The sequence below is a fragment of the Pongo pygmaeus genome, chromosome 13, assembly GCF_028885625.2.
Source record: "Pongo pygmaeus isolate AG05252 chromosome 13, NHGRI_mPonPyg2-v2.0_pri, whole genome shotgun sequence".
Taxonomy (NCBI): domain Eukaryota; kingdom Metazoa; phylum Chordata; class Mammalia; order Primates; family Hominidae; genus Pongo; species Pongo pygmaeus.
In genome coordinates, this window is record NC_072386.2 from 123,872,443 (window position 1) to 123,894,315 (window position 21,873).

General features: G+C 56.1%; 2 protein-coding genes across 4 annotated transcripts in view; both read right to left on the reverse strand.

Annotated features, from left to right (window-relative positions):
- RALGDS (ral guanine nucleotide dissociation stimulator) overlaps positions 1 to 3,153 on the reverse strand; it is a 55,250-nt gene extending 52,097 nt beyond the window's left edge. The window contains exon 1 of one of the 2 annotated variants that reach the window (XM_054501430.2): positions 2,905 to 3,153. In XM_054501430.2, coding sequence (XP_054357405.1) covers positions 2,905 to 2,922 — 18 coding nt within the window. In that variant the 5' untranslated portion in view covers positions 2,923 to 3,153. The remainder of the gene's footprint in view (positions 1 to 2,904) is intronic. The other variant, XM_063649993.1, reaches the window with a different exon arrangement.
- Positions 3,154 to 7,131: 3,978 nt separating this feature from the next.
- GBGT1 (globoside alpha-1,3-N-acetylgalactosaminyltransferase 1 (FORS blood group)) lies at positions 7,132 to 16,351 on the reverse strand. Of its 2 annotated transcripts, XM_054501432.1 has the most exons (6): positions 16,256 to 16,351; positions 15,572 to 15,637; positions 9,979 to 10,029; positions 9,865 to 9,900; positions 9,142 to 9,276; positions 7,587 to 8,192 (listed from the first exon to the last, which is right to left on the reverse strand). In XM_054501432.1, the coding sequence occupies exons 1-6, from the start codon at positions 16,324 to 16,326 to the stop codon at positions 7,667 to 7,669; spliced, it is 885 nt and encodes a 294-aa protein (XP_054357407.1). In that variant the 5' UTR covers positions 16,327 to 16,351; the 3' UTR covers positions 7,587 to 7,666. The 2 variants fall into 2 exon arrangements, with proteins under 2 accessions (XP_054357406.1, XP_054357407.1); XM_054501431.1 differs by lacking the exons at positions 15,572 to 15,637; positions 16,256 to 16,351 and having other exon boundaries at positions 7,132 to 8,211; positions 9,979 to 10,068.
- Between the last annotated feature and the right edge of the window lie 5,522 nt (positions 16,352 to 21,873).

Sequence of the window (21,873 nt, forward strand, 5' to 3'; positions counted from 1 at the left end):
AGTCACTCCCTTCTTGGTCTGGTTTCCTCGTCTGCATAATGAAAGGGTTGAAAATTAAGCAAAAATCAGATATCGGCCCCCTGTGGCATACGGGAGCATCTTCCAATGGGAACACCTTCCAATGGCTCCCGCGATGTTTGTTTGTTTGTTCGTTTGTTTATTGAGACAGGGTCTGGCTCTGTCGCCCAGGCTGGAGTGCAGTGGCATGATCTTGACTCACTGCAATCTCCACCTCCCAGGTTCAAGTGATTCTCCTCCCTCAGCCTCCGGAGTAGCTGGGATTATAGGCACCTGCCAAGACGCCCAACTAATTTTTGTATTTCTTTTTTGTAGAGACGGGGTTTCACCATGTTGGCCAGGCTGGTGTTGAACTCCAGACCTCAGGTGATCCACCCGCCTCGGCCTCCCAAAGTGCTGAGATTACAGGTGTGAGCCACCGCGCCTGGCCTCCATTATGTTTAGAATCAGGCCTGACTGCTTCCTCTCAGACACTGTCCCAGGCAGCCTCTACACTGGCTCCAGAGATCCCTGCTTCCTGGTACATAAGTTGCTGAGTGATCCCCTTCCTCCGAGGGTGACTGGATTTAGTGACTGGCTTCTCACCAAAAGAACACAGTACAGGTGACGTGAGGTCACTTCCAAGATTTACAAAAAACTATGACTTCTGTCTTGCTTGTTTGCTCTTGTTTTCCTCCCCACCTTCACCCCTCACTCTGGGGAAGTGAGTTCTGATGCCGTGAGCTGCCTGCCCTACAGAGAGACCCACATGGCAGTGAACCAAGGGAGGGCCCCCACCAACAGTCACAGAGGAACTGACACCCTCAGTCAAAACTGAATCCTGCCAATAACATGAGAATGGCCTGGGGGCGGGTCCTGCCCAGTCCAGCCATGGATGAGACCCCAGTCCCAGCCTCCCTTGAGACCTAGGGGCAGAGGCACCCAGCTGAGCTGCCCTGGATCTGGGTCCACAGAAACTGTGTGATGATCAATGTCTGTTGCTGGAAGCTGTACATTAGGGTAGTGTTGTCATACAGCTGTCTCCAGGCCCCTGGGCTGCCCCTCCCACCCCCAGCTCACTTGGGCCACACTGGCCTCCTTTCTCACTCCTCTCTGGCCAAACTCATTTCTGCCTCCCAGTCCTGCCTGCTGAGCCTTCTCCATCACACTGTCCAGACTCGTGCAGGGCTGGCCCATGCTTTGTCTTCTGGTCACAGCACAGATGTCCCCTTAGAGAGACCTCTCAGACCCCCACCCAGCAGGCCCCAGCCCTCCCTGGCAGCCCCGGCATTATTTTCGCTGCAGCACTTGCTTTTTCCTTTCTGTGCCTGTTTGCTTTTGTGCCCTGTCCATCGGCCCCTCCGGACTGCCAGCTCCGGAGGGCAGGCCCCCCTGGGTCATTTTCAGAGCCACGCCCAAGCCCAACACTGCCCCCCCACAACCCAGGGTGAGTGCTTGGGCACACCTGCTGAAGGGAAACAGGAGGCTCTCGGAGCCCCCTCCCGCCTCTGAGCAGCTAACATTGTGGAGAGGGATGCTAGTAATGGGGGGTGTGCATTGGGTGGAGGCCGGGGTCCCCTAGAGGGACCCTGCCGGGCTCTCCCTGACTCCAGTTGCTCCAAGGAGCACAGTGGACACTGCCTCCCCCTGGTGGCCGGCAATAGCACAGCAGCAGCCTCAGGCAGAAAACCCAGAAAACAAAACACACACTTTTGTTTGGGTGTTGTCAAGGTAGTAGCTCTCCTGAGTCCCAGGAGGTCAAAGGAGCAGAACCTGCAGGCTCCAGGAGTAATTCAAGGAGCCTCAGAAGCTTCATTTGCTCCCCTTTTTCCCTCTGCTGGCCCTGGGGTGTCCAGTTCACTCGTGAGGCCTCCTCACTCCAACCAGGGCAACGGCTCCGGCCCCACTTCCAAGTAAGAACCCTGAGACTCCAACAAGGACAGTCTTGTCCCACAAGAGTGGTCCAGTGCTTGGCCACGCTCTGCACCACCCCAGGCCCTCAGCCCTTCAGCCCCCCAGGCTTCTCTTGCTCAGAAAGACCTCCAATAAGGCATTTTCCACAGACCTCGGTGGGTAGTGGGGGCATCCCCAGTGGTGACCTAAGGCCGACAGACACGTCTACGAGCCTGTGGGACCCTTGGGGTCACCCAGGCCAAACATTCCAATTTATAGAGCAGGAATTTGAGACTTCCTTTCCTACAGCCCTGTCCACACTGAAGGGGTCTTTTCCTGCTTCCAGGTGATCACAGTGGCGAACACAGAACCCCACAATCTGTCCTCTCCAGGCTGCCCCAGCCCAGACAGATCCTGGGAACCTTGGAGAATCCCCGCCCATCAAGCTGGCGTGTCCTCCCCTTGCCCCTCACCCCGTGCCATGGCCCCAGGCATGTTGCTGGGTACTGGATGCCTCTGCCATGCCCCCGCCCTCTTTCTTCTTTCCCCCAATCACTTCCCCAGCGTCCCGTCCTACTCTGAGCCCCAGGAAGTGTGTGGTGTGTGTGTCTGCGTGTGTGTGAGCATGTATGCGCAGGCCTGCGCCTGTACGTGCGCGGAGAAGCCCAGGCAAAAGACCCCACATCGGAGATGGGCAGGGGTCCCCAGGATCTTAGAGGCTGTCATTCCCAAAGCAAACCCCACGGGAAGGGTGAGCCGAGCCCTTCCTGGCCTAAGAGGCCGGAACCCTCCCTTCATCTCTGGACTCCGCCAACTTCGTGTGCCCCGGGCCAGTCCCTGCCCCTCTCCTGTCCTCAGTTTCCCTACTGTCCCGGGCGGGGTTGGACGCGGAGCTGCGTAAGCGCACGCTCAGCGTGGACGCGGCGCCGGGCTCCCTCCCCGCGGTGGGTGTGGGCGGGGGCATGTGGTCCTCCCTCCACCCGCGACGCGGGGCTGGGGACGGCGCGCACTCACCTGGCAATCTACCATCATCCTCAGCCTCGGTGGCTCATCGCCGGCCCCAGGGCGGGGCCCGGGGCTCGCAGAGGCCGCTCGCCTCGGCCCGCGCGCGGCGCAGGGGTGCGCCCGGCTGCGGGGCTCATGGCGCGGCCTCCGGTCCCTGCCGGGCCCGGGACTCTGCGGCCCTCGGGACCGCCCCGGCCGCCGCCAGCGCCGCTCCCATTGTCTGCGCCGCGCCGCGCTCCGGCCGCTTGGGCCCCGCCGCTCGGTTCCGCCCCGGCTCCCGGGGCTCGGGCCCGGGTGGGCGTGGACAGCCGCGGCCCCGCCCCAGCCCGCCCGCAGGTGCGAGGGGCGCGCCCCGCCGCGCGAGCTCGGGGACGCGCTCGGGGGCGCGCTCAGGCCTCCCTCCCGCGGGCCGACGCGAGTGTTCCCCCCGCGGGGCAGCCAGGCCTGGTGTCCAAGGCCGGGCGCGCACACGGGGCCTGCGCGGGACCGCAGACAGCGCGTGCACGTCACTCCGCCTCGCCGCGCGCACGCGCCACGCGCCACGCTCCCAGCGCTGTGTGCGGCCGATCTCACGTGTTCCTCCGCCCCAGCCGCCTGCTCAGTACTCCCCACCCCGCTGGGACCTAGGGCCAACCTCGCCCCAGCCAGGCGGGGGCCGCTGAGTCGGCGCGCCGGCGTCACCAGATATACATGTTCACCTTGTCGCCCAGCACCCCATGCCACCTGCTAGACTCGGCTCGGCGGATGGCTGGGAGCTGGGGGACCCGAGGTGACAGCGAACTCAGCCTGGGCAGGGAAAAAGTCAGGTCTCCCCTTCCTCTTCTCTTCCCCACTTCCCTCCTTGTCTTCCCTGACAGCACCCGGGACCACAAGGTCCAGCTGCAGCTTCAGCTGGTGTAAGATGGGGCTCGAGGGAGCCTGGGGGAAGGAGACCTCACACTGGGGTTGAGCGACTGTTGGGGGTAGTCAGTGTTATTAGGGCTCACTGATTTCGTCCCTTTTTATTTTTTATTTATTTTTGTTTTTGAGATGGAGTCTCATTTGTTTGTTTGTTTTTTGAGACGAAGTCTCACTCTTGTCCCCCAAGCTGTAGTGCAAGGGCGCGATCTCGGCTCACTGCAACCTCCGCCTCCCAGGTTCAAGCAATTCTCCTGCCTCAGCCTCCTGAGTAGCTGGGATTACAGGCACCTGCCACCACACCCGGCTAATTTTGTATTTTTAGTAGAGACGGGGTTTCACCGTGTTGGCCAGGCTGGTCTCGAACTCCAGACGTCAGGTGATCCGCCCACCTTGGCCTCCCAAAGTGCTGGGATTACAGGCATGAGCCACTTTACCAGCCGCAGTCTCCTTCTTGTCGACCAGGCTGGAGTGCAGTGGCTAAATCACGGCTCACTGCAACCTCTGCCTCCTGGGTTCAAGCAATTCTCCTGCCTCAGCCTCCCAAGTAGCTGGGATTACAGGTGCATGCTGCCACCACCACGCCCTACTAATTTTTGTGTTTTTAGTAGAGACAGAGTTTCACCATATTGGCCAGGCTGGTCTCGAACTTCTGACCTCAGGTGATCTGCCCTCCTCGGCCTCCCAAAGTGTTGGGATTACAGGCGTGAGCCACTGTGCCTGGCCATCCCTTTTGATTTATTTATTTATTTGATTTATTTTATTTTTTTGAGACAGAGTCTCACTCTGTCACCCAGACTGGAGTGCAATGGCACAGTCTTGGCTCACTGCAACCTCTGCCTCCCAGGTTCAAGTGATTCTGCCGTCTCAGCCTCCCGAGTAGCTGGGACTACAGGCATGTGCCATCACACCCAGCTAATTTTTGTATTTCCGGTAGAGACGGGGTTTCACTATGTTGGCCAGGCTGGTCTGGAACTTCTGACCTCGTAATCTGCCCACCTTGGCCTCCCAAAGTGCTGGGATTACAGGTGTGAGCCACTGTGCCCGGCCCTTTTTATTTTTAAAAAAAACTATGTAGAGACGAAGTCTCACTATGTTGCCCAGGCTGGTTTGGAACTCTTGGGCTCCAGAGATCCTCCTGCCTTGGCCTCCCAGAGTGCCACAATTACAGGCGTGAGCCACTGTGCCCGGCTTCATTCAATTTTATACCAGAGCCAAGGCACCAGCACTGCAGGCCACTCAGCTGTAAGTGGCCAGGCCCTGCTGTGCGTGGTGACCCCACTTCATGACTCTTCCCTGTCACTCATCGCCGAGCTGGTCATCAGAGGCCTCATCCTGTGTTGGGGCCTCGCTGGCCAGGTATCCCCTGAGTCCAGCACTTGGGCCCCATTTATATTGATCCCCCTGCTGGGACAGACCTGCAGTGAGACCCCTGCCTCCTTGCTTGGCATTCAGAACCCTGTGTGACCTGGTCCCTATACCCCAACTCTAGCCTCCTGGGGCCATCCTGACCCAGGGATCCCATCAAGCCCCTGCCCCTCTCAGAGCCCCCTGCCAGCCCTGCCCCTCCCTGTATCCTCCTTCACAATGCACTCGCCTTCAGAGCTGCACTCCTCCTACCCCGTGCAGAGCACAGTCTTGAACCCAGATGACCTGGGTTCAAACCTGCAGCTGGGCCACATCATGGGCAAGCTCATGGTGACCTCTCAGAGTCTCAGTTTCCTCTACTGAAAATGGGTCAGGGACTCCTTGTGCCAGGGGTAAAGCTGGGTGTAAGTGGGGTGAGGGGGGTATGGGGGATTTCTCCCCTGCTAGGCGGAGCTGCCCAGGCCTCAGAGTCTGCTGTCACCTCGGGTCCCCCATCTCCCAGCCATCCACCCAGCTGAGTCCAGTGCTTCCATGTTCCTCTCTGTGCTTTCAACAGAAGCTCCTTGGAGGCAGGGCCTGCTCCTTCAGCACAGAACCCCTCCCCTGGAGCAGGTGCTCCCCATGAGGGACACAGAAGCCATGGTTCCATTCCTGCCCCTCTGCCCAGGAGGCACCCAGAGCCCCTTCAAGACTCCAGGCTTCTCCAGCCCAGTCTGTCTCCTCCAACTGGTCACTCCATCTGTCCACACTCTTGGAATCTGTCCCTGCTCACCGGCCAAACCACAGGTGAAGGAAGAATGAACTCAGGGCTGGCCCCAGCTTTTCCACGGGTGACCAAGTGGGTGGGTGCCTGCCTGTTCCTGTATGACCAGTCTATCCCACCCTCCTCTCTGTCTTCTCCTTCCATGAAAAAGATGCTGCTGTCTCCAGGGCAGTGAGCACCAGGCCGCCAAGCCCTGAACCCATACCCCACCCCATCTCTGTGTGGCCAGGCAGACAGAACTACACTGTAGGCCTCTGAAGTCCTTCTGGGTCCAGACTGGAGAGGTCATCTTCCCATGCCCTCTAATCCTGGCCTGCACCATTGGCTCAGAGTCCCACGCCCACTGGTGACTTCACAGGGCTGCAGTGACCCTGGATACAGGCGCTCCCAGGGTTGTCCGGCTGCTGGGCTCCATACCCCTCTGCACAGTTGGGAGTGTGGTGGATCTGCCAGCATGCTCTGCTTCACCCAGTCTCCCTGGAGAACTGGAATGAAATCCTGTCCGTTGCAGCCTCCAGCTTTAGCTCCAATTTTCTGGAGTAACTATATCCCTATTCGATTGTGTTTGACATCCAGTCTGCCTGTGTCCCCACTGCCTGATAGAAGAGACACTGGGGACACAGGGAGGCTGGATGTGCAGGTAAAAACCACCTTAGTGGCTGGGCACAGTGGCTGTAATCCCAGCACTTTGGGAGGTCAAGGCAGGTGGATCACTTGAGGCCAGGAGTTTGAGACCAGCCTGGCCAACATGGTGAAACCCCGTCTCTACTAAAAATACAAAAATTAAGTGGGTGTGGCGGGCGCCTGTAATCCCAGCTACTCGGGAGTCTGAGGCAGGAGAATCGCTTGAACCTGGGAGGCAGAGGTTGCAGTGAGCCAAGATCATGCCACTGAACTCCAGCTTGGGTGACAAGAGCGAAACTCGGTCTCAAAAAAAACAAAACAAAACAAACAAAAAAATCGACCCTAGCTAGGGTCGAGCTCACACCCCCTTTATTATAAACTGCCCCCAAACCCTCTTAAGAAGGAGGTGGCTAGTTCCCTGAGAGTGCGGCTCACTTTGGGGTGCAGGAAACCAGAGGGAGCCTAGACCTGCTCCATTTCAAAAGCTCGCTCTGGGGGCCTGAGTGAGGAATTGGCTACATGTGGTTGGGAGACATCAAGGGACCCAGGACCCCTGTGACCAGAGAAAAGGGGTCTAGGGCGCCTTCACACTAGGGTATTAGAAATGCTACATTAAGGGCAATATGTAATAAACGGGGGACTGGCGCGGCAGGGCTCAGGCACTCTGAGTCGGGCTGAGGCTTCAGAGCCTGCCCCGCAAAGGCACGGCTGCAGAATGTGGCAAGCCTGCCGGGCCCTGCCTTTGTAACTGCGCCTCCCCTCCCCCTGTCTCACCGTTCCTATGCCGCATTACTGTGAGATCTTGTGTGCTACTGTGTGCACAGCCCTCTGCAGTTCACAGTGGCCTTTCCACGTCCCTTTTCCGGTTGAATTCGCCTGACTGACAGAGGGAGGCGGGACAGGGCTGGTCTGCACGCTAGTGAAGCACTGGTGGCTGCAGGTCTTTGGGTCCCCATCCATGGCAGCCCCCAGCTCCGTGGTCAGCTCCTCAGGCAGCTGATATCCTTGTCCAGTGTAGAAAAGCGGATCAGCTTCAGCTGGGTGGCTGGGGCTTCCTGTCGTCCCAGATGTACTCGGGGGACAGCACCTTGGACGGCTTGTTTGAGATGAAGCGACGGTTCAGGTGGCTTTCCTCCCGCCAGGCTGCCATGATGCCATTGGCCTTGTCCGCCAGGATGGCCATGTGGCAGCCCCTGGTAAACTCATATACCCTGGCCACCTGCCCCCCGAAGACTGCCCCACCATAATAGAAGTCCCCTTCGCTGTCTGCCACAAAGGCAGTGGAAACACGCCTGCGCTCATACGGGAACTGCTGGCGGGGAACGGCGTAGTAGCTTGGGTGAATGGCAGCCACCAGGTCTCCCAAGGTCTCAGGGCCCCCCGGGTTCCGAAACACCATGTCCACATCAAGGCAGAAGAGGTAGTCCACCTCCTGGTGAGCCCTCTTAGCAATGTGCTGGCTGATGGTCTCCATCCGGCGCATGGATGTCTCCTCCCAGTGGGAGTGACCCTGGATGGGGATGGTGCTGAGGAGCCGGTGGGGACCCAGCGGGACCCCGGGAACGGCTGCAGGGTTGTCAGTGAAGATGTAGTAGTGGACGCGGTACCCACGCATGAAGAACTCCTCGGCTGACTCCAGGAAGGACTGGATGAAGTGAGTGTACCTAGTGATGATCACCCGGTAAACCCACTGCTACACCAGCAGCCTGCCTGGGTCCCCACTGTGTGCTGGGGTCAGCCAGGCTGGGGTCCACTTACCAGCTCCCCATGTCAAGATGTCACTCTGCTCTGGCCCTCTGGGTCCTCATTTGTCCAATTCCCAAAATGCTAGTACCAGCCTCTTACGGCTGTTGTAAGCATGTTCCTGGTAGAGATTCTTATGCTCCTAGACCAGGTGAACTTTTACTGAGCAATTTCTAAGTGCCCAGCAACGTTCTAAGAATTCTTATGATCTTTGATCTTCATAAGCTGTCTTAAAGCGTGCCCATTTTATAGGCAGGAACATTGAGGATCACAGAGAAGAAAGTAGCGAAGAAGCAGGTAAGTGGACGAATCAAGGGAAGGCAAGCTGAGCTAGATGCTGGGGACATGGAGGGGGGTGTGGTTGACACAGCCCTGCCCCCGGGCCAAAACTCACTGGACAAGGGGGTCACCTGACCCTAGGTGGGCCATTCATCGTCAGGCCATGCTTTAGGGCTTGGGGTCCCGGGAAGTTCCAGGAAGGAGTCCCAGAGGCCCAGAGGGAGGCTGCCAAGCGGCAGCTCCTAAAGGAAGGCCAGGTGGGGTTATGGGAGAGACGAGGGCAGAGGAGGGGTCTAGATGAAACAGGGACGGGCAAGGAGGCCTCCTGACAAAGGCTCTTGCTGTCTCCTCACCTGGACTCTGCCTCCTGCCTATGCTAGAGCCAGATCCCCTACCCCAGGAAGCCCCCATCCCACTATTGCACCCTATACTGCACTTTCTATCTGCCCGGCACCTGGTTCCGAGCCTCCCGGGTGCCCAGCAGGGTCCTGTGTGCACATCTGGTCTCTTCCCAACTATAAACTCCTGCGGCTCAGGGAGACCTCCCTCCCCTTCCCCAGCCCGCTACTCACTTCCCCACGGCAAACACTGTGACCCCAATGGTCAGGTTCAGTGGCTGGTAGATGTGCTGCAAAAGCTCTGGGTTGAAGGTTCCCTCGGAGACGATGGGCGCCAACCAAGGTGTGAGTGTCAGCAGCTGTGTGGGCCTGGCAGCAGGGGGGCCATGGGCAGTAAGACCCTCCCCTGTGAAAGCCTAAGTCTCATCCCGGCCCTGGCTCTCACACTGTGTGACCTGGGGCAGCCTCGTCCCCATCTCTGGGCCTCCCTTTCCTCATATGGAAAGTGGGGATAATGATGGCCATCTCCCAGCAGGGTTGGGAGGACCAGGAGTTAACGCACACCAAGGAGAAGCCTGGCATTGTTCATGTGTGCCAAGCCCCTAATAAATGAGGGTCATTAAAAAGGGCAAGACCACATTGTTATGAACAACGGCCTGAGCACCTCCTGAGTGCAAGCACGGTGCAGATGTTACAATACCTCTCATCTGCTCCTCCAGCCTCCAGTGAGCTAGGCACTATTATCCACCTGCACAGAAAAAGCTCAGAGCAGTTGGGTACACTGCCCAGGGTCACACAGCCCAGGTCCCTGACTCCCAGCCCTGTGTCTTTCCACAGTCCCTAACTCTCTGGGCCCCAAGGCCACCCTGATGTTAGCACCCCCACTACCCCAACTTATAAATCAGAGCTCTTTTGGCCCTTCCCCCTGCCCCCGTCAGGCCTCTCCATGACACCTACCTGTGCTCCAGCAGCTTGGGCTGGGGGTACTGTGACCTGCAACCAAGAAGGACCAGTGGTGGAGGGGAGCCACCACCCTCAGGGCCACAAAAGAGGAAATGCCAGTCTCCTTACCATACCACGGGCTGGAGTGGCTTCTCCCTCTTGTAGTGCAGCTTCATGTTGCTGGTGGCAGAGGCAAGAAAGAGTCATCATCATGGGGCTGGTGACAGAGATACTCAGCACAGGAAGAAGGAGGAGTCAGAGGCCCCTGCGGGCGGGCACCCAGGGTCCATGCAGGCTCCCTCTGACCTTCCCCCGCAGCCCCACCCGACTCCACAGAGGAGCTGGGGACCCCTACAGAAGTGATCTGTCCAGGGTCATTGGGAGAGTAAGTGGCAGGGCAGTGATTCGAACCCAGTGCCGCTTGCTCCCAAGGCTGATGCTTTTCCAACAATGTCGCTCTTGTTGTTGGAAAGAAGATTTGAAAACCTGCAAAGGGCCAGGCGCGGTGGCTCACGCCTGTAATCCCAGCACTTTGGGAGGCTGAGGCAGGTGGATCACGAGGCCAGGAGTTCAAGACCAGCCTGGCCAAGATGGTGAAACCCCGTCTCTACTAAAAACACAAAAATTAGCTGGGCGTGGTGGCGGGCGCCTGTAATCCCAGCTACTCGGGAGGCTGAGGCAGGAGAATTGCTTGAACCCAGGAGGCAGACGTTGCAGTGAGCCAAGATCGCACCATTGCACTCCAGCCTGTGTGACAGAGCGAGATTCCGTCTCAAAAAAAAAAAAGGAAGAAAAGCTGCAAAGGCCTGGTGACTGGGACCTCGGGGGAGCTAATTAACCTGAGCCCACTGTAATGGTCAGTTGTATGTGTTAACTTGGTTAGGCTGTAGTATCCGGTTTCTCAAACACAAGTCAAAGTGTTGCTGTGAAACTTTTTTTTTTTTTTAAGAGACAGGGTCTTGCTCTGTTGCCCAGGCTGGAGTGCAGTGGTGCAATCATAGCTCACTGTAGCCTCAACCTCCTGGGTTCAAGCAATCCTCCTGCCTTAGCCTGCTGAGTAGCTGGGCCTGCCAGGCACTCATTACCACCCCTGGCTGATTTTTTAAAATTTTGTAGAGATGGGGTCTTGCTATGTTGCCCAGGCTGGTCTGTGAAAGTATTTTGTAGATGTGATTAACATTCTATATCAGTTGATTTTACGTAAAAGAGAGTATCCTAGACAACCTGGGTGGAACCGATCCAATTGGTTGAAAGGCCTTAAGAACAGAACTGGTGGCCAGCCCAGGTGGCTCACATCTGTAGTCCCAGCACTTTGGGAGGCCGACACGGGCAAAGCACTTGAGCCCAGTAGTTCAAGACCAGCCTGGGCAACATGGCAAAACCTCATCTCTACAAAAACAACAAAAATTAGCTGGGTGTGGTGGTGTGCACCTGTGATCCTGGCTACTTGGGAGGCTGAAGCAGGAGGATGGTTTGAGCCCAGGAGGTGGAGGTTGTAGTGAGCTATAATCACACTACTGCACTCCCAGCCTGGGCCACCCACAAAGTGAGACCCTGTCTCAAAAAAAAAAAAAAAAAAAAGAAGAACTTCACCTGTGGGCTGTGGTGTCCGCTCCTATCTGAGTTTCAGCTGCCTAGCCAGCCTCACCATCACATAAGTCAATTTTCCTAGGTACATTGGCCGTCTGTCTACCTTCCTATCTCTTACTGATTCGGTTTCTCTAGTGGAACCCTGACTGCCATTTCTCTGCATCTGCAAAATGGGCAAAACCATCCTTAGCCTTAGCGATGTGGTGAGAATTACACAAGGTGTGTGAGGGGCTCTTGACCCATGTCCAGCATGGAGCGAGTGCTCAGTAAGGTGAGGGATCCTGGGCAAGTCTTGGCAGGCAGCCTGCATGGTCAGTTTCAAGGTCAAACTGGATGGAGAAGAAAGAAGGGGGTCCATGAAGGAGGTGCCAGGGCTGCAGGGTCAGACCCCTGGGCTCACCTCTGGCTCTGCCACTAACTGGCCCAGGGACCTGGAGCCAGACATTTGACCGTGTGAACTTTAGTTTCCTCATCCACAAAATGGGGACAATAAAACCTTCCACTTAGAGTGTTTCCAGCAGGTGGAAGCGAGGTGCAGAGAAGGGAAAGACCAGCCGGGCGTGGCGGCTCTTGCCTGTAATCCCAGCACTTTGGGAGGCCAAGGCGGGCGGATCACAAGGTCAAGAGATTGAGACCATCCTGGGCAACATGGTGAAACCCCATTTCTATTAAAAATACCAAAATTAGCTGGGCGTGGTGGTGGGCACCTGTAGTCCCAGCTACTCGGGAGGCTGAGGGAGGAGAATCGCTTGAACCCGGAAGGCGGAGGGTGCAGTGAGCTGAGATCTTGCCACTGCACTCCAGCCCGGTGACAGAGCGAGACTCCGTCTCAAAAAAAAGGGAAAGGCCACCCAGCCAGCAGCAGCAACAAAAGGCCCGAGGCCGACTGTCCCCAGGCAGAAGCTCATAAGGATCCCACCCACTGATGACACAGTAGTCTGCCAGGTCCTTGTAAGTTTCTTTTCTTTCTTTCTTTTCTTTTTTGAGGTAGGGTCTATCTGTGTTGCTCAGGCTGGAGTGCAGTGGCACAATCTTGGCTAACTGCAGCCTTGACCACCTGAGCTCAAGTGATCGTCCCACACCAGCCCCCTGAGGAGCTGGGACCACAGGTGCCCACCACCACACCCAGCTGTTTTTGTATTAATATTTTTGGTACAGACTGGGTTTCACCATGTTGCCCAGGCTGGTCTTGAACTCCTGAGCTCAAGTGATCTGCCTGTCTCGGCTTCCCAAAGTGCTGGGATTACAGGCATGAGCTGCCTTGTCTGGCCCCCTGTGAGTTTCAATATGTCACGTATGATGGGGTGGCTGAAGCCTCCTTGAACTCTTCCACCTCTAGGCTATGGTCTTGTATTTGTAGTAAAGTATACAAAACACAAGATTTACTACTTTAGCCATCTTTAAGTGTACAATTCAGTGGCATTAGGTACATTCACATTGTCATGCAACCATCCAACATTTGTGTCCAGAACTTTTTCATCATCCCAAAAGGAAGCTTGGTCCTCATTAAACAACAGCTTGCCATTGCCCCTCCCCCAGCCCCTGGGAACCATAATTCTGCTTCTGCGTCTATGAACTTGAGTATGGAAGGGACTTCCTATAAGTGGAATAAGAAAGTTTTTGTCCTTTTGTGATTAGTAGCTACTTTTTTTTCTCTTTTTTTAGATGGAGTCTCAGTAACCTTGTCATCCCAGCTGGAGTGCAGTGGTATGATCTTGGCTCACTGTAACCTCAGCCTCCCGGATTCAAGTGATTCTCCTGCCTCAGCCTCCCAAGTAGCTGGGACTACAGGTGTGCGCCACCACACCCCGCCAATTTTTGTATTTTTATTAGAGACGGGGTTTCATCATGTTGGCCAGGCTGGTCTCGAACTCCTGAGCTCAAGTGATCCACCAGCCTCGGCCTCCCAAAGTGCTGGGATTACAGGCATAAGCCGCTACACCCAGCCAAGTTGCTACTCTTGAATCAACAATTTTTTAAAGTCAGTTCGTCAAATTGGCCCTCTGCCCTAGTTTCCTACAAGCAAGCATGTTTCAGGGCCCTGCTCAGAAAGCGCTAGGATTCCAAGAAGCGGTCAGGAGTTAGACGGGTACCAAACAGCCCAGCATTCTGTGTTTCCCTGGCAGCGAGCTCCTCTTTTCTCTGCACAAGCCCAGACACACTTCAGCTGCAGTGAAGAGTTACACACAAGAATACAAAAGCAGGCTGGTGTGGTGGCTCATGCCTGCAATCCCGGCAGGGGCGAGTTGGGAGGACCCCTTGAGGCCAGGAGTTCCAGATCAGCCTGGGCAACGTAGTGAGACCCTGTCTCTACAAACAAATAAAAAAAATTAGCTAGGAGGTGTGGTGGTGAGTACCTGTGGTCCTAGCTACTCAGGAGGCTAAAGTGTGAGGATCACTTGAGCCCAGGAGGTCAAGGCTGTAGTAAGCTGTGATCGTGCCACTGCACTCCAGCCTGGGCAACAGAGCCAGACCTTATCTCCCCCAACCACACACGCACACAAGATAGACAAACTGGAAAGAAAAAAACAAGTTGTAGGTATACTCAGCCAAGAGTGATGATAGAGAACCCACAAACGGACCGAACAGAGAAGGTGGGGAAGAAGCACTTCACACAAGAAAAAATTCAATTAATGGGAAGATGTAGGGAAATGAGAGTCTCACTAGTAACAGTAAAAAAAAAAAAAAAAAATTAAGGCTAGGGGTGGTGGTTCACGCCTTTAATCCCAGCACCTTGGGAGGCCAATGGGGGGGCGAAGCCTGGCTGAGGGGGGCAAAGACCAACCTGGCCAACATGATTAAACGCTGTTTCTACTAAAAATACAAAAATTAGCTGGTGCACCTGTAATCCCAGCTATTCAGGTGGCTGAGGCATGACAATTGCTTGAACCTGGGAGGCGGAGGATGCAATGAGCTGAGATCATGCCACTGTACTCCAGCCTGGACGGCAGAGCAAGACTCTGTCTCAATATAATAATAATAATAAATAAATAAAATTTATACCAAAGAGGATAGCATTTTCCCTCTCCCAATCAGCAAGGTAGGTTCATTTTTGTTTTCATAACCCCTGGTATTCCCAGCAGTAGCCCAGGTGTACTACACGGTGGCTTTGCTGGGAACCGCTTGGGCAGGGCACATGAATGAGTGACCGATGTGCTGTGGTCCTTCTGGAAATAACCCAATGAGTTGGATCAGAACCTATCCACATCCTCCGGCCGCTAAGGGAACGTATCTGAACAAAATGATCTTTGAAATGGAGAAGGGGTTATGCTGCTCATCACAAACTAACTTAGAGCCCTGGGAAATTGGGAGCAACCTAAATCCCGAGAGCAATTGGTGGTGGGAAAGAGAGAGGGGCTCAAAAATTATGTGCCAGCCCCTGGGTGGAATAAGATGATGGTGACCGGACCGATGCAGTAGCTCATGCCTGTAATAGCACTTTGGGAGGCTGAGGCAGGTGGATAACTTGAGGTCAGGAGTTTGAGACCAGCCTGGACAACATGGTGAAACGCCGTCTCTACTAAAAATACAAAAATTAGCTGGGTGTGGTGGCGGGTGCCTGTAATCCCAGCTACTTGGGAGGCTGAGACAGGAGAATCTCTTGAACTGGGGAGGCGGAGGTTGCTATGAACCAAGATCGCGCCACTGCACTCCAGCCAGGGCAACAGAGTGAGACTCTGACTCAAAAAAAAAAAGACTCCTTAGGTGAGGAGGGCTTTGGTCACATGTTCATTTGTTCCTTGAATCCATGGAACACAAAACTGAGCAACAAGGTCAAGTCCTAAAAGCACTGAACCCCTGCTGGTCACCGGGAGCAACAGCAGGCTGTTTATGGGCATCGTTGCACTCTGTGTTCTCTCAGTGGCCAGACACAGCAAGCGGGGCTCACAGCTGTGCAACATGTGGACAGTCAGACAATGCAGGGGGCTGCAAGGATGCTGGAAGACCGAAATGGGAATTTCGCTTCACGCTTGTCACAGCCCTTAAATTACATAAATACTATTGCGTTTATCAGAAACATGAACTTAGGACTCAGGAACCGGCAGATGAAGTGAACTTAAATACTCTCCTGTCTCCCCAACTGTGAGCAGCCCACAGGGCCCCCAGTTCTCCTAGCTGCACCCATACTTACAAGATCTCTGGGCAGGGGAGATAATAGGGGACATAGAAGACTGGCAACCAGTTCTCAAGATACACCCTGTGAACAAAAAAAAAAAAAAAAAAAAAATCTGTTGATCCACTCTGCACCAGAGGCTGAAAACACACCTCATGCACATCATTGGGAGTACAGGTCTCCCACAGTGCGTTAGGAGGCCAGATCCCCTGTCATTCTGTAGGTCTGGCTGACCTTGGAGGACAAAGCCTGCTGGTATTCCCGGCATGTATCTCAGGGCCTGCCATGCAGTCATTCATTCACCCATGGAGTCATTCATTCCTAGGGAGTGTATATTCTTGATGCCAGGCCCCCCACACAAATAGCAGGGTGAGGGGCAGCACCAGGAGCTTCATGGAAGGACAGAAACAGAGGGTGAATTTGGGAACATGAACAGGGATTCCCCATCAACATTGGTTGAAGGATGGTCCAGGCAGAGAAAAGAGCAAGTCAAAGGCCAGGAGGCCAGTACAAGGCAGAATTCAGAAGCCAGAGACACTAGTTGGGTCTTGTTGGGGCTGGGGTTGGAGAACAGGTGAGTCAGGAGGGGTTGGTGGGATCTGGAATCCTATGAGGAGATCAAGGTTTTGGGGTTGACCTGCAGAGACAAGGGGAGTCCTGGGTGGGGATAGAGACAGGGAGACCTCCGTGGGGCAGACTCACCACAGGACACTGAGGCTTGTGCCCGCCAACAGGCAGAACCCCAGACCCAGGGCCAGTCTCCGGCGATGCATTGCTGGGGGCTGCACCTGAGCCTGGGCACTTGCAAAGACCCCACCAGCCTGGGCGGATGAGGCTGTCCCCTCGCAGGGATGTCAGGCTCTGAGCCTGGTCTCTGAGGTCCCAGGAACACCTGCAAAGGAACACTTTTGTTTTTTTGAGATGGAGTTTCACTCTTGTCACCCGGGCTGGAGTGCAGTGGCACAATCTCCATTCACTGCAACCTCTTCTCTTGGGTTCAAGCGATCCTCTTGTCTCAGCCTCCCGAGTAGCTGGGATTACAGGCATAAGCCACCATGCCCAGCTAATTTTTGTATTTTTAGTAGAGACGAGGTTTCTCCATGTTGGTCAGGCTGGTCTCCTGACCTCAGGTGATCCACCCGCCTCGGCCTCCCAGAGTGCTGGGATTACAGGCTTGAGCCACTGCACCGGGCCAGGAACGCTCTTTATCGGGAGACGGTGACCCCAGTCCTGCAGCCCTGCCCTCCCCTCGGTCACCCACTGGGGTCATGTGGACTCTAGGTCCCGCTGGACCCCGGGCTCAGCTCTGGCAGCTCTGGGAGGCGCACGGTGGCAGTGACTCGGTGCTCAGCTGTTGCTTCCAGCTGTCCTTTGGGAGAGGGGCTGGGACCGACTTCGCGGAGGCGGCGGGCCCCTGCTTTGGCTCCCGCGTCTCCCTCACTAGGTCCATTCTCGGAGGTGAGCCGAGGCCGCTGGGAGGGGCGCATGGGCCAGTCCACCCTCCGCTGGAAATCAAGCCCCGACGCACAGCGAGGACACACGCAGTCCTAGCGCAGGATGCGCGGGAAGGGGCGCCCAGGATTCCCCAAGGGGAGCGAGGTGGCCGCTGTCCACCTCTCCGGGAGGCAGGGCCCGGGTTCTCCACGGAACGATGAGAAGGCGCCTCAACTCGCTGACCTTGGGCCAGTCATCCCCTGCTCCCGGCCTCAGTGGATGGAGGCGACACGCGGCGCCCGGGGGGAGGACACGCGGGAACGGCTGTAAAACGCTGGGCGCAGCCCGGACCACAGTGAGCGGAAAGCCGGGGTCCTGGGGATTAGGCCGCTGCCACTCGGGAGTGTCCGGCAAGCCCTCTCCCTCTCTCTTCCTCTGCGGCCTCAGTTTCCCCACCCGGGCCTCCAAGCCCCGTCTCGCCCCCGCCTCCCGCGAACGCAGAGCCCAGCCCCGAGGGCCGCCGGCCCCAGTCCGTGGTCGGGACCCGGGACCCTGGGTCCGAGATGCGCACCTCCTGGGCTCAGGGCCCTCCTCCTTGGCCCCCTGCGTGGCAGGGACTGGGTGGGGCCGAGGGAGCGCGACTGTCCCTACGGGGTGCAGACTTACTCCTTGCTGCCGGACCGGCGTTAGGACGGATGGAGGGGCGCCACCCCGGCGCGGAAAATGGACTCAGCTGGCCTGGGCCCCCGCGATACACGGGCGATCGGAGGCGCAGGTGGAGCCTTGAGCAGGGCAGGCAGCGGGGCCGCGGGCGAGGCTGGAGAAGCCGGACAGGAAAGAGGGAGCCGCAGCCCCGCCCACCTACCGCAGGCCCCGCCCCTGCGGTCCGAGAGCCCCTTCCCTGCGGCCTGGGAGCAAGATCCCGGGGGACCGAGCGCCTGAGCTGACCCCTGGGCCTGGCTTCCGCTAGCCGCCTAGAACTCTGCCTAGGATGCAGCAGGCCCAGCTCGGGGGGCCAAGAAGCGCAGGTCCGGGACCAGGGAAGGGTGCGGATGGAGAAATGAAGCGATTTGTGGGGAAAACCTTACCTTGTTTATAAGAGCTTTGAAGCAGTCACGGAAAGGGAGAACCAGCTGGACGCAGCTTGCTGTCCGGTTTAGGATCTGCCCTCCTTTGCTCGGAGCCTCTGAGCCAGGCGCCCCTGCCCAGCGAGGGGACACAAGTGAGTGGCTCCCAGAATTACCCGGAGCCTCCGTGTCCTCTTCTGTGAGATGGGACTGGCCGCACTTTCTTCCCGAGGCCTGTTGGGGTTGCATTATCCCTTCCACGAAGGGCTACTCTTTTCCACCCCAGGGACTCTGGGACCCCAGGAGAGACCCTCTTGCAGCTCACCAGAGATCGGCCAGTGCATGGGGTAGAAGGTTTTCGTAGCAGAAACCTCTCCTAGGCTGGGTGCGGGAGGGGTGCAGGAAGGAGAAATGAAGGGGCCCTAAGGGAAAATAGAGAGTAACCACAGGGGTGAGGGGTGGGACCCAGCCAGAGACGGGCTCAGAGAGGTTACGGGTGTGCTCCAGGTCACAGTGCAGCTGGAAGTTGGAAACCCAGCCCTGCCTGGTGCCTGGGCACAGCCTCCCAGGCCCCTCAGGGGTGTGATGATTACCTGTGTCCTTGGGGTTCCTCTAGAGCACCTTGGGGTTCCTGTAAGGCAGGGCCTGTTTTCTCAGTCTGCGGGAGCCTGGCACCGGCCCTGGGAGCTGGTGAGTGCTGTTCAAAAGGTCATGCTTCCACCTTTTCACTGCAAACACTAGCTCCCTGGGACCTGGTCTGGGATCTGCTGATTCATTTTCCTTACTCAGTTTATGTTTGCAAAGTTCCCTGGTCTGCCTTCCAGACACTGATGCCTCTCTGGGAATTGTTTTCTAATACAGCTTTAAGGTGAGCAAGACAGGGCCGACCTAGCCCTGTGGCTGTGCCTACTGGCCGCAGCCCTCCCTTGGCCCAACCAGCAGTCTCTCCATCCCTCCCCACTGCACCCCCAGAGGAGAAAAAATGTGGCCTAAAGACAGCACTGGCCTGGAGGGGGCTGGGTGCAAAGGTAAAGAAAGACAAGAGAGACCTCCATGACTTAAAAATATAATAATCAAAGGCAAGGGAGGTAAAAGGAAGATGGGAGAAAACATTGTAGGTGCATGTGGGCATCTTTCTCATCGGGGAGTTAAATGGGCTGAAATAGGAATGTAGGCAGAGACTTGCAGTGTTCAAGGGAAGCAGAAAGAACAAATCCAAGCCAGGCAGAGTAGGAGAAGAGCAGTGGGGAGAAGAGTCACTGCTAGCCTTCCAGTTCTGTCTCTCTCTGTCTCTGTTTTTCTGTCTGTCTCTCTATATATGACTTCAAGAAAACTCTTATTAAATATTACTTAAGGCTGAGCACGGTGGCTCAAGCCTGTAATCTCAGCACTTTGGGAGGCCAGGGTGAGAGGATCACGTGAGCCCAGGAGTTCAAGAGCAGCCTGGGCAACATAGAAGCTATGAGCCTGGAGCAAGGGTGCCAGAGTGAGACTATGTCTCAAAAATAAGTAAATAAATAAGATTTTTGTTTTACTTAGCTATTTTATTTTATTTTATTTTATTTCAGATGGAGTCTCACTCTGTCACCCAGGCTGGAGTGCAGTGGCGTGATCTTTTGAGATGGAGTCTTGCTCTGTCGCCGAGGCTGGACTGCAGTGGCGCAATCTCGGCTCACTGCAACCTCTGCCTCCCAGTTCAAGCAATTCTCCTGCCTCAGTCTCCTGAGTAGCTGGGATTACAACACCTGGCTGATTTTTATATTTTTTTAAGTAGAGATGGGGTTCCACCATGTTGGCTAGGCTGGTCTCGAACTCCAGACCTCAGGTGATCCACCCACCTCGGCCTCCCAAAGTGCTGGGATTACAGGTGTGAGCTACCATGCCTGGCCTTACTTAACTATCTTTTGAGGAGGTGGTGGGCCACTGAAGCTGGGACTCATATCGGTGCTTCCACTGCTGGCTGTGGGTGAGACGCTGTCCCTGCTTTTGGGCTGTGAGCTCTCAGGACAGGGATGGTGTCTGGGGTTCACTGTCATATTCCAGGTGGCTGCACACAACAGGGGTGCTGGATGCATGAATGAGTGAAGGAATGAGTGAACCCAAGACTTCTTTGTGTCTCAGGTTCCTCCTCTGTCAAATAAGAGTACCTGCTTCAAGGGGCTGTTGGGAGGATGACACTGACTCATTCATCTATTTATTCAATAAATGTGAAGTGCCTCCTGTGCCTGAGGCTCTGTTCTAGAGGCTAAGAACACACGGTGAACAAGCACATTCCCCGCTGGTGTGGAGCACCCCCCCGAGCAGGGTTTAAATGAGGAAAGACGGGTCTCAGGCACGTGGTCCAAGCTCAGCGAGAGCAGCTGCTGGGATCGGGAGGTCACACGCAAGTTCTTGTGCAGCAGCTCAGGGCCAGCCTGGGTGGGGTCGGCGGTGGAGGGGATGTAGGATTCTTGGTCCGAACTCCCAGGCTATCCAGTGTCCCTCTGTGACCATTCCCCTTACTGGGCCTCAGCTTTTCATCTGGAAAATGGGCTTGTGAGGACATTCATCTCTCGGTTTCTCCATAAATTGGTTTTGATCTTCTGAAGCAGACAAAGAAGTGACCTTCTTCCCACTGGTAATCCTGGAGGGCTGAGGTTTGCATTCATGAAGGGAACGGGGAAATGTCCTCTCGTAGGGGACTGGCTGAAGTCCCCCTTCTGGTTAGCGGCAGAGCTGGGCTGAGACCCCTTGGCTCAGAGAAGAGAGACCTCCATGACTTAAAAATATAATAATCAAAGGCAAGGGAGGCCTTTGGGCTCCCCACCATGCACAGACCCTCCGTAATTGATCCCCAGCTGGGACCTACCTCTGGGATGCCAGAGAATGCTCCAGAGTGTTTCCCAGAAATAAGGGAGTTCATGGTCAAGTTTGGGAACTCAGATGAGCAGGGGTGGCAGAACGCCCCAGACCTTTAATCTCTAAGGGGAGGTGGGGAGAGTCTGCAGAGCTTCCCTGGCGGTGAAGCTGGGGTGGAGGGACTGGGCGGGGTGGAGGCAGGCCCCATGGTCCCCCTTGTGGGCCTCACTCTCCTCAATTTAGGAGAAGCTTCTGTCTGGAACAAAAGCCAGTGCTCTCCTGAGTGGTCGGCAGGCATCTCTGCAAAGCTCAATTTGGATCCAGACATTGATTTTGGCTCCCCTTGGCCTTGGAACCCCGGGGGTAGGCAGCAGCAGGAGGGTCCTGAGGACAGACCCCAAGTCTCAGCCCATCACCCAAGGTTCTGCCCCTGCTTTGCTGGGTGATCTTGGACAAAGCCTCAGTTTTTCCCACTATGCATCGCAGTGACAGTTTCCTTTAGTGCTTGTCAAGCTGTGCCTCTCAGAGGCCTAGGAATGGGGTGTCAGGGAGGAGGCTCCTGAAGTGTGTCTGGGTTGGGGGTAGGGAGTCCAGACCTCATCCCAGCTCCACCCTGAGCAGCTCTGTCCTGGGTTTGATACATTGGGGTTCTACATCTGTATTATCAGAACAATGTATCACTGCCCCAAAAAGGTGGGGTTTAAAGACTACAGGGCTGGGTGGACTCTGGGCCGGCCCTGCTCCTCTGGGGCTCCCTGCACTGTGTTCCTCTTTGACCTGGTGGTTCACGAGGACAAGTGCATTCACATCCATACAGCTGGCCCACCCAGAACACAGCGGCATGCAGGAGCCAGTCTCTGATCCAAGCCCATCATCCTGCACTAGCTAAGGCCTGGCCTGGATACAAGCAGAACCCACCGCACCCTGTCCCAGGGGAGCCAGTCCAAGCACTATCTGAAACCAGCCAGCTAGGCCTGGTGG

Coding starts and splice junctions, on each gene's coding strand:
- GBGT1 (XM_054501432.1), bottom strand. CDS start 16,326: ATGCATCGCCGGAGACTGGCCCTGGGTCTGGGGTTCTGCCTGTTGGCG. Junction 15,638..16,255: donor ACAAGCCTCAGTGTCCTGTG/GTGAGTCTGCCC, acceptor TTTTGTTCACAG/GGTGTATCTTGAGAACTGGT. Junction 9,901..9,978: donor CCACTCCAGCCCGTGGTATG/GTAAGGAGACTG, acceptor TCTTGGTTGCAG/GTCACAGTACCCCCAGCCCA.